This window comes from Lagenorhynchus albirostris, chromosome 7 (genome assembly GCF_949774975.1).
Source record: "Lagenorhynchus albirostris chromosome 7, mLagAlb1.1, whole genome shotgun sequence".
Lineage (NCBI taxonomy): Eukaryota > Metazoa > Chordata > Mammalia > Artiodactyla > Delphinidae > Lagenorhynchus > Lagenorhynchus albirostris.
Window position 1 is genome coordinate 7,645,672 of NC_083101.1, and position 16,367 is coordinate 7,662,038.

Below are 16,367 nucleotides of genomic sequence, written 5' to 3' on the forward strand. Positions count from 1 at the left end.
CAACACAGCCAAAAATAAATAAATAAAAATTTGAAAAAGAAAAAGTTTTACAAAACATGCATTGTTTTTCTAATAAAAAGAATAAAGTCAAATAAACTAATTAAAATAGTGCTATTCTTTTTTCAAGAGGCTGTTAAGGTCAATCTTCTCAGTATAACCTTATCTGACAACAAAGATCATCTTCAAATTTTGGAGAAGTAAATGGAAGCCAGGAAAGCCCAGGTAATTTTCCCAAAGTCACACGTAAAATAGAAGAGGTAGGATTTGAAACCAGATTTGACTTTAGAGAGCTTACTCTTGACTGCTATGTTATGCTATCTCCCCAGCTGAATCAGAGCTACTAGTAGGTGGGGCACGATGATTATTAGTACATGGTGGACATTCATAATCCCTGAGGAACTGCATTTAAACGTGGCTCCCTAGGGTCACGCCTGTCTTACTTCAAGGGTTACTTACTGCTCCTTTCATTCTGTGCAGCAGCTCATACATTCGGATGCAGCCTTCCACTTTGATCCCCTGGGAGGACTGAAGTACCATAGGTTCTGTATGCTGGGACTCGTATTTGTCCTATACAGACAGAAGATGGAAAAATTAAGCTTTTAAGATGGTAAAGTTGGTGTTATTCAATCTGAACAAAAATCACATCCTTACTTATGAACAACCAGTAACAACAACAAAACAATATATGTTAGAACCAGTGTGCTTTTCATGATATTGACCTTATTCTAATTGGTTTCCTTAATAAAGTGGATGTTTTTGCTTTGTACAGTTTTTTGTGCTTTTTTTTTTTTGCTTGCTCGTTTGTTTTGATTTGTCCAGCACATTTTCCCCATTTCTTCTAATAAGTGTCCGTTTTTGCTGGGTTGGTTTGGATGGAGAAACCCCAGCCCACATCCCCGATTCTTCCACGCCCCCTAGTGTCAGGGGTCACTAAGCATGTGACCAGCCTGGCAATCAAAGTATTCTATTCCCTTGTACCCAGTATCTACTTCAGGAATGAGGCTTATGACCTAAGCTAAGCCAGAGTCCATCTCTGAATTTTCCTGATGGAGCTATTTGGGATGGCTTTCTCTTATTCTGGGGATGCTAAGCTAAGAAGATATGTGTCTAGGGCTACCAAGAGACATCCTGCCAGACAGTCTATCTGAAAGATGAAACCAAGACGAGTTAGACAGAACTGAGAAATGGAGAAGCAAAGCCCTGGGTCTGAGTCACTGAATCAAGTGAGAAATAATATCAAGGACAGACAAGCAGAAAATAGATCCTCTAGATCTAATTGATTCGAAATGCACTCCTAGATTTCCTGGTTATATGAGCTAATTAATTTCTCCCCTGACTCCCTTGTTTTGCTTAAGCTAGTTTAAACTGGGTTTCTGTTACTTAAACACCAAAAATTTGTAAATGATACAATTCATTATATAAAGCCATCCAAAACTTTACTTAAACCTTAAGAATTATGGAATTTTATACCTGGAGAGGACCTTGGCAATGTAGTCCAGTACCAGATTTACAGATGAAGAAACTGAGGCCTAAGGAGGGAAAGATGACTGCCTGAGGGCATGCCACACTATTAGCAGGATCAGAACTAGAAACTGCTGCCTCTGAGTAGCTGCTCATAGAAACTTAAATTTTTTTTTTAATTTTGAAATAATTATAATTTACAGGAAGTTGGAAACAGTAAATTGATGGTACGAGCCACAGAACTTATTCAGATTTCACCAGGTTTTACAGGAATTCATTTGGGTACGTGTATAGTTTTATGCAATTTTATCACATGTGTAACCACCATCACAAAGTACAGAACTGTTCCATTACCATGAAGCTTCCTTGTGCTACACCTTTATATTGCTAATCTGTTCTCCATCTCTATAATGATAGCATTTCAAGAACGTTAAATAAATGGAACCATACAGCACAGAATCTTTTGAGATTGGCTTTTTTCACTTCGTATAATGCCTCTGAGATCCTAAGTTGTTGCATATTATCAAGGACTTGTTCCTTTTTATTGCCAGTCGTATTCCATGATAGAGATGTACCAGTTTGTTTAACCATTCATCTGTTGAAAGACATTTCACTGTTTCCAGCTTGGGGATATAATAAATAAAGCTCCTATGATCACTGGTGTACAGATTTTTATGTAAATATAAGTTTTGATTTCTCTGGGAAAAATGCCCAAGAATGCAACTGCTAGGTCATATAGTTAAGCACCTATTTAGTTTTATAAGAAACTGCCAAACTGTTCTCTAGAGCGCCTGTACCGTTCCACATTTCCACCCAAAATACACGAGTGATCCAGATTCTCCACATCATTGTCAGCATTTGGTGGTGTCACTATTTTTTATTTTAACCATTCTGATAGGTGTGTAGTGCTACTTCGTCCTGGTTTTAATTTGCATTTCTTTAATGGCTAATGATTGTGAACATATTTTCATGTACTTATATTGTCTATATATTGTCTTAGGTGAAATGTCTGTTCATATCTTTTGCTCATTTTCTAATTGAAGATTAGAAAGTTTTTGTTTAACCTCTGAGTTTTAAAAATATATTCTAAATATATATTCTCGATATATATTTTAAATATATTCTAGATACATAAACCTTTGTCAGATAGGTCGTTTGCAACTACTTTCTCCCAGTCAGTAGCTTGTCTGATCATCCTCTTCACAAGGTCATTCACTGAGCCACGCTTTTCATTTGATGAGGTCCAATTTATTAATTTTTCCTTCTATGGATTAAGTTGTTTTTTTTTTTGCGGTACGCAGGCCCCTCACTGTTGTGGCCTCTCCCGCCACGGAGCACAGGCTCCGGACGCGCAGACTCAGCGGCCATGGCTCACAAGCCCATCCGCTCCGCGGCACGTGGGATCCTCCCGGACCGGTGCACAAACCCGCATCCCCTGCATCGGCAGGCGGGCTCTCAACCACTGCGCCACCAGGGAAGCCCGATTAAGTTTTTAGTGCCAAATCTAAAAACTCTTCACCTAGTCCTAGGTTCTGATTATGCTTTTTTTTTTCCCTAAAAGTCTTATAGTTTTACATTTAAGTTCATGATCATTTTGAGTTAATTTTTATGTAAGTTGTAAAGTTTAGGCTAAAGTTCATTTTTGTGTCTATGATGCTCAATTGCTAGAAATATTTTTTAAAGACTAATATTTTAAAAGATGAAGTGTGAAATATAAACTAAAAAGTAAACTTTTTATGTATGTAATCATGCAGTCTTTCATAATATGAATAATCATCTCTGTCCTGTATTATTTTTTAGGATTATTATTTACTGTACAATAAATTCTTTCTTATTGTGAACAACTCTTGCAAAGACATTTCTCCAAAGAAGATACACAAATGGCTAATAAGCACATGAAAATATGCTCAACATCACTAATCATTTAGGGAAATGCAAATCAAAACCACAATGATACACTTCATGCCCACTAGGATGGCTTTTGTAAAACAAAACAAAATAAAAACAAACAAACAGACAAAAACAACCCAGCAAATAACAAACGTTAGCAAAGGTGTGGAGAAACTGAAACCCTTGTGCATTGCTAGTAGGAAAGTAAAATGATACAGCTGCTGTGGAAAACAGTATGATGGTTCCTCAAAAATTTAAACATAGAATTACCATATGATTCCTCAATTCTACTTCTGGGTACATACCCCAAAGAATTGAAAACAGGTACTCAAACTAATACATGTACATGCGTATTCAGAGCAGCACTAGTCACCAACAGCCAAAAGGTGGAAGCAAGCTAAACGTCCAGTGACAGATGAATGAATAAACAAAACATGGTACACACAGTGGAGTATTATTCAGCCTTAAAAGGAAGGAAATTCTGACACATGCGACAACATGGATGAACCTTGAAGACATTATGCTAAGTGAAATAAACCAGTCACAAAATGACAAATATTACATGATCCCACTTATACGAAGTACCTAAAATGGTCAAATTCATAGAGACGGAAAGTAGAATGATGGTTGCTAGGGACTGGGGGTAGGGGGAAATAAGGAGTTATTTATTTATTTATTTATTTATGGCTGCGTTGGGTCTTCATTGCTGCGCATGGCCTTTCTCTAGTTGTGGTGAGCGGGGGCTACTCTTCGTTGTGGCACACGGGCTTCTCATTGCGGTGGCTTCTCTTGTTGTGGAGCATGGCACGTGGGCTTCAGTAGCTGTGGCATGCAGGCTCAGCAGTTGTGGCTCGCGGTCTCAGTAGTTGTGGCTCGCAGGCTCTAGAGAGCAGGCTCAGTAGTTGTGGCACACAGGCTTAGCTGCTCCATGGCATGTAGGATCTTCCCACACCAGGGATCGAACCCGTGTCCCCTGCCTTGGCAGGTGGATTCTTAACCACTGCACCACCAGGAAAGTCCTGGAGTTATTGATTAATGAATGTAGTGTTTTTAGTTTTGGGTGATGAAAAAGTTCTGGAGATGGATAGTGGTGACGATTACACAACACTATGAATGTACTTAATGCCACTGAATTGTACTCTAAAAAATGGTTAAATGGTAAATTTTATGTCATGAATATTTTACAATTTAAAAAAAGGTTTAAAATTTAAAAACAAATGTTCATACCCTTTTATCTTTGACGCCAGTCAAATCATTTGGGCATTTATTTTAAGATATTAGCCAGAAGACATATTTTAAGATTAAAAACGGAAAGATCTCTCTGCAGAAAGTTTCTCAGTGTAATATCTTTAAAAGCAATGAAATGGAAAAATATAAATGCCTAATAATAAAGGAGCAGTTTAATAAATTACAGGATATTACATATCCTCTAAGTAGACATTTACAAAGGTGGAAATAACGTGAACAAATAATTCAAATAGTTCATGAACAAAATAAAGTTAGGAAGGAAAATCAGAACATGAAAGTGCACATACAATTTAATTATGCCAAGGTACAAGGATGCAGGCATATGAAAGTGGAAAGAAGTAACTGATGACTGAAATGATGAAACCATAGGGAGATTTAACTTCTTCCTTTTGTTGAATTGATAATATATTTTCAGTAAACAAAAGTCTGCAGTGAGTATGAACAAAAAGAACAAAGACCTTTGTCTTTTGGAAGCTAAACGTGAAAAATGTAATCTCTGCCTTTCTAAAGAGTTGCCTAGTCTTATTTTGCTGGCACAAAAATCTAAAACTTGAAAAAGCACAATAGTGCTTAGGAGTTTTGGGCTTCCCTGGTGGCACAGTGATTGAGAATCTGCCTGCTAATTCAGGGGACACGGGTTCGAGCCCTGGTCTGGGAAGATCCCACATGCTGCGGAGCAACTAAGCCCGTGAGCCACAACTACTGAGCCTGTGCGTCTGGAGCCCGTGCTCCGCAACAAGAGAGGCCGCGATAGCGAGAGGCCCGCGCACCGCGATGGAGAGTGGCCCCCACTTGCCACAACTAGAGAAGGCCCTCGCACAGAAACAAAGACTCAACACAGACAAAAATAAATAAATAAATAAATAATTTTTAAAAAAAAAAAGAAAGAAAAAGCACAATAGTGCTTAGAAGTTTAGAAGACTTTTTTTCTATTAACTCTTGTTATACTAGTTGTTATATCTTACTTTGATCCAGAAAGGATTTAATGCAGCTTATAAGGGAACATAAAGCATAACAACAGGACTTCCCTGGTGGTGCAGTGGTTAAGAATCCGCCTGCTGGTGCAGGGGATATGGGTTTGAGCCCTGGTCCAGAAGATCCCACATGCCGCGGAGCAACTAAGCCTGTGCACCACAACTACTGAGCCTGCGCTCTAGAGCCTGCAAGCCACAACTACTGAAGCCCGCATGCCTAGAGCCTATGCTCCGCAACAAGAGAAGCCACTGCAATGAGAAGTCTGCACACCGCAACGAAGAGTAGCCCCCGCTCGTTGCAACTAGAGAAAACCCGTGTGCAGCAACTAAGACCCAATGCAGCCATAAATAAATAAATAAATATGTCTAGAGATACAAAGAAACAGAAGAGAAGAGAAAAGAGAAGAGCAGAGCCCCAGCAACAATTTAACTGTTTTAAGTAGGAGAAACAAAGGCAGGAACAAAATAGAGCCAGAAAGAAGGTAAAAACTCATACAGAAGCAACAATAAGGTATGTAAATCTAAGAGCAAGTATAAAATTTACTCTAAGCTTTCCAGCAGCCAACAACAAAAAGGGAGACCTTGTTGAGTTAAACAGATGCAACGCTCATGAGAAAAAAATCCACTTGCTCATGAAATTAATTACTATTCTTGGTACTAAGAATAGAGAGGAATTTCTCTCTCTGGGTCTTCATAAAGAGAACGCTGGGTGATGTGGAAAACACTGTCGCTACAAACAGCTACAAGAATTCGAAGAAGCAACCATTATTTTCTCCAGAGTAAGGTCACTGTAGTATGACAATGTTAAACACTTCAACTTTGCAGCCACCATTGTCTTTTGTCTTAAACCGATCAAAAGCCTTACCTTGGTTCCATCTGGTGTTGCTGAGGAGACTGGTGAGAAGGCAGGGTCTCTGACAGGAGTTTTGGGAACAAATGAAGGTTGGCCGAGGGCTGAAGTAGATCTAGGGGATGTTGAAGTCTCAGAGGGAGGTGGGTTCTCTTGCATATTGGGTAGGACATGATCTACTACCCATCCAGAGTAAGAAGACAGCTTGGGAAGAGACATACATTCTTCTAAAACATCCTAGAGGGAAGAAGAAGGTTAAGCTCAACTTGAATGTCAACTGATCTAAGCAATCAAAAATAATTTTGTCCTTATAATCCACTACATGCTTTACTGAAAATCTAAGAAGGCCTAAATAAATATATACATACATACATACCAAAGACCCAAAGTAACTGTATTAACAATCAGAGATGAAGAGAAAGTACAGTAGCTTCTTGATAATGACCTTGACTATTATCCTTTTAGAGTATCAGACTAAATAACCCTAACTACAGAAAAAGGAACAATGCACAAAGATGGTCATTAAAGCAGATTTGAGGGCTTCCCTGGTGGCGCAGTGGTTGAGAGTCCGCCTGCCGATGCAGGGGACATGGGTTTGTGCCCCGGTCCGGGAAGATCCCACATGCCGCGGAGCGGCTGGGCCCGTGAGCCACGGCCACTGAGCCTGTGCATCCGGAGCCTGTGCTCCGCAACGGGAGAGGCCACAGCAGTGAGAGGCCTGCGTACCGCAAAAAAAAAAAGCAGATTTGAAAGCAATCTAAAACGTTGTAACAGAAAAGAACATGAAAGGAATTTTGAAGTAAACTATGGTATACACACTCAGTGAATATTAGTCATTTAAAAATGCCAATTGTGAATCCTATGTAAGGTTCAAATTTTTCCAGTTTTATTGAAAAATAATTGACAAACACCACTGTAAAATTTTAAGGCCTAAACACGATGTTTTGATTTATATATATTGTAAAATGATTAAATAGGTTCAGCTAACAACATGCATCTTCTCATATAGATATAATCAAAAGAAAGAAAAAAGGAAAAAAAATTTCTTCTTGTGATGAGACTCTCAGCAGGTACTCTCTTAACTTTCCTATATATTGTATAGCTGTGTTAGCTAACAGTTGTCAAGTTGTATATTACATCCCTAGTACTTATCTATCTTATAACTGGAAGTTTCTATTATTTGACGACCTTACTCCATTTCCTCCTCCCCCAAGATTCAATTTTAAGTGAAAAAACAAGAGTATAAATAACTATGTCTACAATGATATAAAATAAATACAAATAAATACCCTAACAAATTTGAAAGAAATATACCAGAAGTTAAGCTTGGGTGATCAGTGACATATTTCTACTTGTTCTCATTTTCTGTATTTAATTTCTAAATGAACATGTTATACCTTTTAAAATGAAAATAAGCAAATAAAAAATAGGCATAGAAAAGTGCTTACTAGGGACTTCCCTTGTGGTGCAGTGGTTAAGAAGCCCCCTGCCAATGCAGGGCACATGGGTTTGACCCCTGGTCCAGAAGATCCCACATGCTGCGGAGCAACTAAGCCCGCGCACCACAACTACTGAGTCTGCACTCTAGAGCCTGTGAGCCACAACTACTGAAGCCCACGCGCCTAGAGCCACAACTACTGAGTTTGAGCTCTAGAGCCCCCAAGCCACAACTACTGAGCCTGTGTGCCACAACTACTGAAGCCCATGCGCCTAGAGCCCGTGCTCCGTAACAAGAGGAGCCACCGCAATGAGAAGCCCGCACACCACAATGAAGAGTAGCCCCCACTTGCCGCTACTAGAGAAAGCCCACGCGCAGCAATGAAGACCCAATGCAGCCAAAAAAAAAAAGTTCATTTGGATCATATTTTAGATTCCACTTGTGATATCATATGGTATCTGTCTTTCTCTTTCTGGCTTACTTCACTTAGTCTGATAATGTCTAGGTCCATCCATGTTGCTGCAAATGGCATTATTTCATTCTTTTTATGGCTGAGTAGTAGTCCATTGTATACATATACCACATCTTCTTTATCTCTTCATCTGTCAATGGATATTTAAGTTGATTCCATGTCTTGGCTATTGTAAATAGTGCTACTAACAACATTGGGGTGCATATATCTTTTCAAAAGGGAAGCCTCATACACTGGGGTGCAGTGTATGAGGCTTCCCTTTTCTCCACATCCTCTGCAGCATTTATTATTTGTAGACTTTTTAATGATGGCCATTCTGACCAGCATGAGGTGGTACCTCAGTGTAGTTCTGATTTGCATTTCTCTGATAATTAGCGATGTTGAGCATCTTTTCATGTGCCTATTGGTCATCTGTATGTCTTCTTTCGAGAAATGTCTTCTGCTCATTTTTGGAATGGGTTGTTTGTTTTTGTTATTGAGTTGTACGAGCTGCTTGTATATTTTGGAAATTAAGCCTTTGTCGGTTTCATCGTTTACAAATATTTTCTCCCAGTCTGTAGGTTGTCTTTATTTTGTTTATGGTTTCCTTTGCTGTGCAAAAGTTTGTAAGTTTGATTAGGTCCCATTTGTTTATTTTTGCTTTATTTCTATTGCCTTGGAAGACTAAGAAAACACTGCTATGATTTATGTCAGAGAATGTTCTGCTTATGTTTTCCTCTAGGAGTTTTATGGTGTCATGTCTTATATTTAAGTCTTTAAGCCATTTTGAGTTTATTTTTGTGTATGCTGTGAGGAAATGTTCTAACTTCATTGATTCATGTGCAGTTGTCCAACTTTCCCAACACCCTTCTGAAGAGACTGTCCTTTCTCCATTGTATATTCTTGCCTGCTTTGTTGAAGATTAATTGACTGTAGGTGTGTGGGTTTATTTATGGTCCCTCTATTCTGTTTCATTGATCCATATGTCTGTTTTTGTCCCAATACCATGCTGTTTTAATTACTGTAGCTTTGTTGTATTGTCTAAAGTCTGGGAGGGTTATCCCTTCAGTTTTGTTCTTTTTCCTTAGGATTACTTTGGCAATTCTGGGTCTTTTGTGCTTGTATATAAATTTTAGGATTACTTGTTCTAGTTCTGTGAAAAATGTCATGGGTAATTTGATAGGGATTGCAATAAACCTGTAGATTGCTTTGGGTAGTATGGCTATTTTAATAATATTAATTTTTCCAATCCAAGAGCATGGGATATCTTTCCATTTCTTTGAATCATCTTCAATTTCCTTTCCTTTATCAGTGTTTTACAGTTCTCAGAATATAAGTCTTTTACCTCCTTGGTCAGGTTTATTTCTAAGGTTTCTTTTTTTTGGGGGGGGATGTGACTTTAAAAGGGTTTTTTTTTTTAAACTTTCCCTTTCTGATATTTCATTGTTAGTGTAAAGAAATGCAACAGATTTCTGTATGTTAATCTCATATCCTGCTACCTTGCTAAATTTATTTATCAGTTCTAGTAGTTTTTCTGTGGAGTCTTTAGGGTTTTCTATAGATAGTACCATGTAATCTGCATATAATAACAATTTTACCCCTTCCCTCTGATTTGGATACCTTTCTATTTATTTCCCTTGTCTGACTGCTGTGGCTAGGACTTCCAATTCTATACTAGATTAGGAGTGGTGAGAGGGGGCATCCTTGTCTTGCTCCAGATTTTAGCAGGAAGGCTTTCAGCTTTTCACCACCACTGAGTATTGTGTTGACTGTGGGTCTGTCCCACAATAAAAGTAGCTTTATTTGTCCCATAATAAAAGTAGCTTTTATTATGTTGAGATATGTTCCCTCTCTACTCACTTTGGAAAGAGTTTTTATCATGAAAGGATGTTGAATTTGAGACAACTTTTTACTCTTTCTTTACGCCAAAATAAATTCCAGGAGCAAAGTTTCAAATGTAAAAAATAAACCCATAAAAAACACCATCAACGGAGAAAATAATTTCAACTGACAAACTAGAAAAAAAGATGCAATATATATCACAGATAAAGGAATATTATTATCCTTAATACATAAAGAACTTATAAAATATTAGCAAAACCCCAATAGAAAAATGAGCAAAAGACATAAACTGGCAAATATACACACACAAGGTTACAAGTAGTGGATCACAACTCATTGAATAAAATAGGAACCCATGAGGATACTGATATAAACAATTAAACAGAAGGAACCCATGAGGATTCTGATATGAATAATTAAACGGAAGAGAAAAGAAAGCTCTTCCTTACAGTAGAACGCCAGCTAACAAACGTAGGAATGGTAGCTATAAAGAAACACCATTCGTCTACATCACAGAAAAGACTGATTCAGGAAGAAATCACCAATAAATGCTAACGGTGGAGGTTTGATAAGAAAAAAATATTTTGGTGTAACCTTGGACTACCTCCCAACAAAATACTAAGAAGTTACAAAAGGGAAAATGATGAACTTTAAGTGAATTTTACGTGGAAATATCTGGAAGTTACCGTTGTAACCAAGTGATCAATGTGAGCATCACCAGTGTTGGGATGGGCTGAAGCATCTATGTGTGACTGATGTGACTTACTGAGGACACAGCATCATTTCTGTGGTAGTCCTGCTAAGAATGCATAATCTGAGTCTACACCATACAGATTCAGGCTGGAATTCATCCTATAGAATGTAACATATGTATTCTTTAAAACCGTCAAAGACATGAAGACAGAAATGCTTTAGAAGTGTTTCACATTTAAGTCTGAAGAGACAAGACATCATACCTGTAGCTAGATTACCAGCAACTCGGGAAGAGGAGTTATGCCTTAACCGTCTCTATATTCCCCCACCTGCGCGGTCTAGTACAGGGCTTTGCGAATCTTAGACGCAGTGACCACGCCCCCATTAAAGTTCCCAGGTCCGTCCAACTTCCGTCGTCTAAAAGTTTGGTCATTTCACTGGCAGCAATAAGTTAGGTCCTGTTAACCGTTCACCACTAAATCTGGATCTCCTAACACAAGAGACGCGCAGTAAACTAACTGACCCTGAGAGGCCAGGATTGCTTTGACAACATAGGCGCAGGCACCTAACGCCAGCTGCGGGGAGCAATGAAGCCTTCAAAGAGCACGTCTTAAGGGGAGCTCCACGGAAGGCTAGAATAGGCGAGAGACGGTGGTGCACACACGGGAGTCAAGCAGCAAACCCGGGCTGTTACAAGAACGCACCGGTTCCCTGGCGCAGGACATGCCAAGGGCTAGGGAAGAGCAGAGTCCCGTGACGAGGGGCAGGAAGGACCACCGCCCCCTTTGGGGCCACTGCTCACCTCGCCCCGCAACAGCCAATCGCGGTGGTAGCAAATGCGACCTTTCTCAGACCTGCGCAGCGCCTGCAGGGTCTCCCAGCAGCGACCCTCGGAAGGCATGGCCTGCCCCGCTACAGGTCTCCAGGGGCGCCGCTTGAGACAAAACGAGTCCTCGAATCAGCCGACCGGAAACAGGTGCTCGCTTCCGCTTCCGGGGCGCACACGTAGCGACGCAGTTCAATCCCGCCCCTAACGGCTGCATGGCCCCACCTCCGGCACTGAGCCCGCCCACCAACGCGCCTGCGCACAGGGCTTGGCCCGAGGCTCGCTCCCCTGCAGGGAGCTACGACCTGGGGGCTTCAGAAGGCTGGGCCTTCCGGGTTGTAGAAAACTGAACAGGTATTGATGAGCATGTGGAGAAATTGGAACCCTCATACATACGCTGCCAGTGGGACTCTAAAATGGGTCAACTCCTGTGGAAGACAGTCTGGCAGTTCATCAAAAGGTTAAAGAGGGACTTCCCTGGCAGTGGTTAAGACTCGTGCGCTTCCACTGCAGGGGACGCGGGTTCCATACCTGGTCGGGGAATTAAGATCCCGCCTGCCTGCGGCCAAAAAAGTTACCATTAACCCAGCAGTTCTACTAAATATATACGCAAAAGAAATGTGTCCACAAAAAACGGTAGAATATTGAATTACTTGTAACAGCCAAAAAATGGAAACACGTGTGTTCGTCAACCAATGAGTCAATAAAATATGGTGTATCCACAAAATGTGATATTATTGGGCCATAAAAATGAAGTACAAATACACGCTACGACATGAACCTTGAAAACATCGTGCTGAGTGAAAGAAGCCAGTCACAATATGGTATGATTTATGTGAAATGTCCAGAGTGACAAAGCCAGAGAAACAGACTATTAGTGGTTGCCAGGGGCTGGGGGGAGGGGAATGGGCAGCAGCTGCTAATGGTATGGGTTCCACTGGGGTGTGATGACAATGTTCGAGAATTAGCTAAAGGTGGTGGTCGCACAACTTTGAATATACTAAAAGCCACTGAATTATACACTTTAAAAGAGTGAATTTTATGTGAATTATCTCTCAGTAAATGAAATGTTCACCATTGCCTGAGGCCAGCTTTAACTAGGACCCTTTAACTTTTGACCCTTTTGCCCATTTCATGGGATCTCAGTCTGAGGCAGAAAGGAAAACTCTCGAGTTTGAAGCAATGTAAACATTTCCCACAAACTCTCTGGACTTTTTGGAATACAACATTTTACGAAGAAAAATAGAACGCTCTTGGGAGAATCCCAGCAATGGACCGGAAAAGAGGTGCTTCCCGCACCATCGTTACAAATAGCAGAACCCTGCACTGAGGAGGTTTTCATTAGTTTGGCAAACTAATGAAATGACAAACTATACAGAAATGAATGCACATCGGTGTAAGTTTGCCAACTGTTTTTTCTTAGGAAGAGCTTTCATACATTGTATGAAAGTTCAAGTCCATTTGTGTTAAGGGTGTGAAAATAGGCTTGGTTTTGTGGCAGTGGTAGCCGGTAGTAGTGATTTCAGTGACCTTCCTTGGCAAAATTAAAAGCTGGAAATAAAATTAAAAACAAACAAAAAACCCCAAAACATTAAAAGCTGGAAACTACGCATGTCTCCAAAACGGGGGGGATGGGGGGGTGGGGCGGTTCTGGTAGTGGAATCCAGATGGCTGGGTGGGAGCCATTGCTTTTGAGGACATAGGGGAACTCCTGGACTTGGGTTAGAGTGGCTGAGAGAGAACCAGACTGGATCTCCCAGAGGTCAGTACCAGCATAGTACACCAAATTTGTTCTCTTCTCTCTGAAGAATTTTTTTTTCTTTTAAATACAGGAAAATGTGAAGAGAACAAAAATAGCCCATAACCTTATCATTCAGAAAACAATTAACATTAAAAAAATAGTAATACATACACATCCCATCTTCCTCCTAACAGCTAAAGTAGGCTGCCCTCACACACTGAGCAGTGCCCTTCAGTGTGTCTCCTCCAGGCCTTTCATGGGATTGTAAGTGAAAGCACGCAAAGGAGAAAGAGCCAGCCTGGCCAAAATGAAATGAGGAGTCTCACACACCAAGTCCTTTAAAAACGTTTACTGGCTCTCCTGCAGCATTTTACTGAATCATTTTTAGAAGAGGGCTGGGGCGGGTAAAGGAAATCATCCGATGGAGACTTAAATACTGATTATAAAAGCTTTTTGTAAAACAACATACATGTTTCAAGAATAAATGCATTCCACAGATACAAACCTGGCAAAGAGAAAAAATCAATGAGATTGGGATTGTACTTTTACAAGGCGAACTGGACATAAGCCCTCGAGTGTCTATTGGCAAGTGCGTGAGGGCAAGTGGCCTTGAGGAAACTTGGCCATGAGAGGTTTCCACTGGGCTTGGGAGGGGAGCACCTTGGGGAAAACACCATACCCGTGAAATAAGGGAAACAGCAAGTGAACATGAGGAGCAGTGAGGACCTCTGGCGAACAGCTCCTGCTGGTTCAGGTCAGGGAAAACCCAAGAGACAGTCCTAAAAAGAAGAGAGCTGTAAGGGAACTGGAGGGCAAGTCCAGTCCAAACATTCTCTTGGGAAAGGAATGAGCAAAGTCACGGTGAGTTACAATCTGACCCTAATAGTAGTAACTTTAAGGCCTGTCAGGGTAATTAAAAACTTCCGTCAGGCGATGCTGTCAGAGAGGAGAGAACGAAGTGGGTTCTGCTTCATCCCCTGCTGCTTCAGGCACTTTTCTGGAGCTAGTAGCTAAGACAAGATCCTGAACATACTTCATCACAGGACGAGAGAGGAAAACCAACAGGCTTTCTGGGTATGGCTTAGCAAAGCCTCAGTTCCCACGGCATCCATCCGAGCTCCTAGCCCAAGAGTGGCTGCCTTAGGCAGGAGGAGACCGGGAGCGGATGGGAGAGCTCGTTAGGTAGGAAGTGTAGGGACCATCCCCAAACACGTTGGCATAGGACGACTTCAGGAACTGGACGTAGTTCTGCATGCTGCGGTTGGTGCTCTCCGACTGCTCCAGGCGGTCTTTCAGGTCTTGCAGGCGGCTCTGGTAGCGGCGGTCAGCCTAAGAGGAGGAACGGGGGCGGGGCCAAGTGTGTGTGACATCCAGAACAGACAAACCCATAGCGACAGAGACTTTATTAGTGGTTGCCAGGGGTTGGGGCAGGGGAATGGGAGTGGCTGCTAACAGGTAATTTTCTTTCTGAAAATATTCTAAACCTGGATTGTGGTGATAATGGCACAACACTGAATATACTCAGAACCACTGAATTGTGCAATTTGAATGAGGGAATTTTACGGTAAATGCTGTCTTAACAAAACTGTTAATAAAAAAGGGGGTTGGCCTGGGATATCCTGAAGGGATGGGAAAGTGATGCGAGAAAAATAAAACCGTGTCATATTCATAAAAACAACAGAACATCTTGCCCTGCAGGCGCCAGGAAGCTCAGATCTCAACCCACTCCCTTCTTGTCTGCTCCTACCCCGTCCTCCCACCCCCAGCCTGACTCACATCATCCCGGCTCCGCCGGAGCTGGCTGAGTTCAGTCTTGGTCCTGCTCAGCTGGGCCTCAAGGTCCAGGATTTTGTTCTGGGCTGCTCGCTCCTTGGAGGCTGCGTGCTCCTTGGTTTGTTCCACCTGCCAGAAACGCACAGAGGTGGGGCTGGCTTACCTGGCATGGGGAACACCTGGTAAAGAGAAGGCTGGGCCGCTCCCACTAACTGGTCTCGCTGCGGACAATTCTCTGGAGCCTCAGGGCAGGAGCAAACTATGGGGACAACTTCTGCAACCCCGCTTTACCTGCCCTTTGCCAACGCTCCATGAGTCATCACCTAAGACGTGGTACACCTGTCTGATGCCCACTCAGGCAGCAATCAAAGGAGCGGTTGTGAATAAAGTGCCAAGTCCTTTACGATAATTGCTCACTTGATCCTTATGATGATTTCATGAGGCAGGTACTACTTCTATGTGCCCATTTCTCAGATGGAGAGATAGGCTCAGAGGGGTTAGGCAATTTGTCCAAAGACACAGAGATAGGTTAGTAATAGAATTGAGACTGACCTGCCTCCTGGCATCTTCAATGGCGCTCTCCAACTGCCTCGCCAGGGTCCCACATTCCCGGGTTTTCTCTTCTAGTCGCAGCTGGGACTGGTGGATTGCCTCCTCCCTCTTGGCAATCACCTGTAGGAACTCGATATTCTGGGCACTGGTCGCCTCCAGTTTCCTAGGTGAAAGCATTCAATCAGATCCTGCTCGTCCCCCTGCCTGTCGGGTTCCACACAGCTGGGGGCTGCCAGCCACCCCGGGCTGGGGTTCTCATCACACCAAGAATCTCCAAGGAACAACAGGAATAAACCAAAGAAATCTGCTGAGCAGCAAGGCGGCAAGGAGCTGTACGAAGAGTGGGAGAAGCACAGACTGACCGCGGCTGTGCTAAGTCTGTATGTCATCACGTGTAATACAGCAACTTGCGGCTCAGGCAGGTGGGTTCCATCATGATTCCCACTTTACAGATGAAGAAACTGAGCCGAAGACAGCTGAAGTCATTGGGTGAGGCCAGCACAGCTAGCACGTCTGTCACCGAAACCTACATGCTTAACTTCTTCTGTTCACTGTTGCCTCCCTCAGCAAAGGGACTTCAGCTGCGCCACTCGACATCATACATGACCAGCCATGAGGCAGCAGTGAC

The 16,367-nt window shown here is 41.9% G+C and overlaps 2 protein-coding genes across 15 annotated transcripts in view; both read right to left on the reverse strand.

The window, feature by feature from the left end:
* GLE1 (GLE1 RNA export mediator) overlaps window positions 1-11,808 on the reverse strand; it is a 44,950-nt gene extending 33,142 nt beyond the window's left edge. For all 4 annotated transcript variants that reach the window (XM_060154212.1, XM_060154210.1, XM_060154209.1 and 1 more), the window contains exons 1-3: window positions 11,650-11,808; window positions 6,439-6,660; window positions 457-567 (exon numbers count right to left, since the gene is read on the reverse strand). In XM_060154212.1, coding sequence (XP_060010195.1) covers window positions 457-567; window positions 6,439-6,660; window positions 11,650-11,748 — 432 coding nt within the window. In that variant the 5' untranslated portion in view covers window positions 11,749-11,808. The remainder of the gene's footprint in view (window positions 1-456; window positions 568-6,438; window positions 6,661-11,649) is intronic.
* A 1,940-nt stretch (window positions 11,809-13,748) lies between these two features.
* The window catches only part of ODF2 (outer dense fiber of sperm tails 2), a 30,791-nt gene continuing 28,172 nt past the window's right edge, over window positions 13,749-16,367 (reverse strand). For all 11 annotated transcript variants that reach the window (XM_060154182.1, XM_060154180.1, XM_060154179.1 and 8 more), the window contains 3 exons: window positions 15,740-15,902; window positions 15,191-15,316; window positions 13,749-14,743 (listed from right to left, as the gene is read on the reverse strand). In XM_060154182.1, coding sequence (XP_060010165.1) covers window positions 14,555-14,743; window positions 15,191-15,316; window positions 15,740-15,902 — 478 coding nt within the window. In that variant the 3' untranslated portion in view covers window positions 13,749-14,554. The remainder of the gene's footprint in view (window positions 14,744-15,190; window positions 15,317-15,739; window positions 15,903-16,367) is intronic.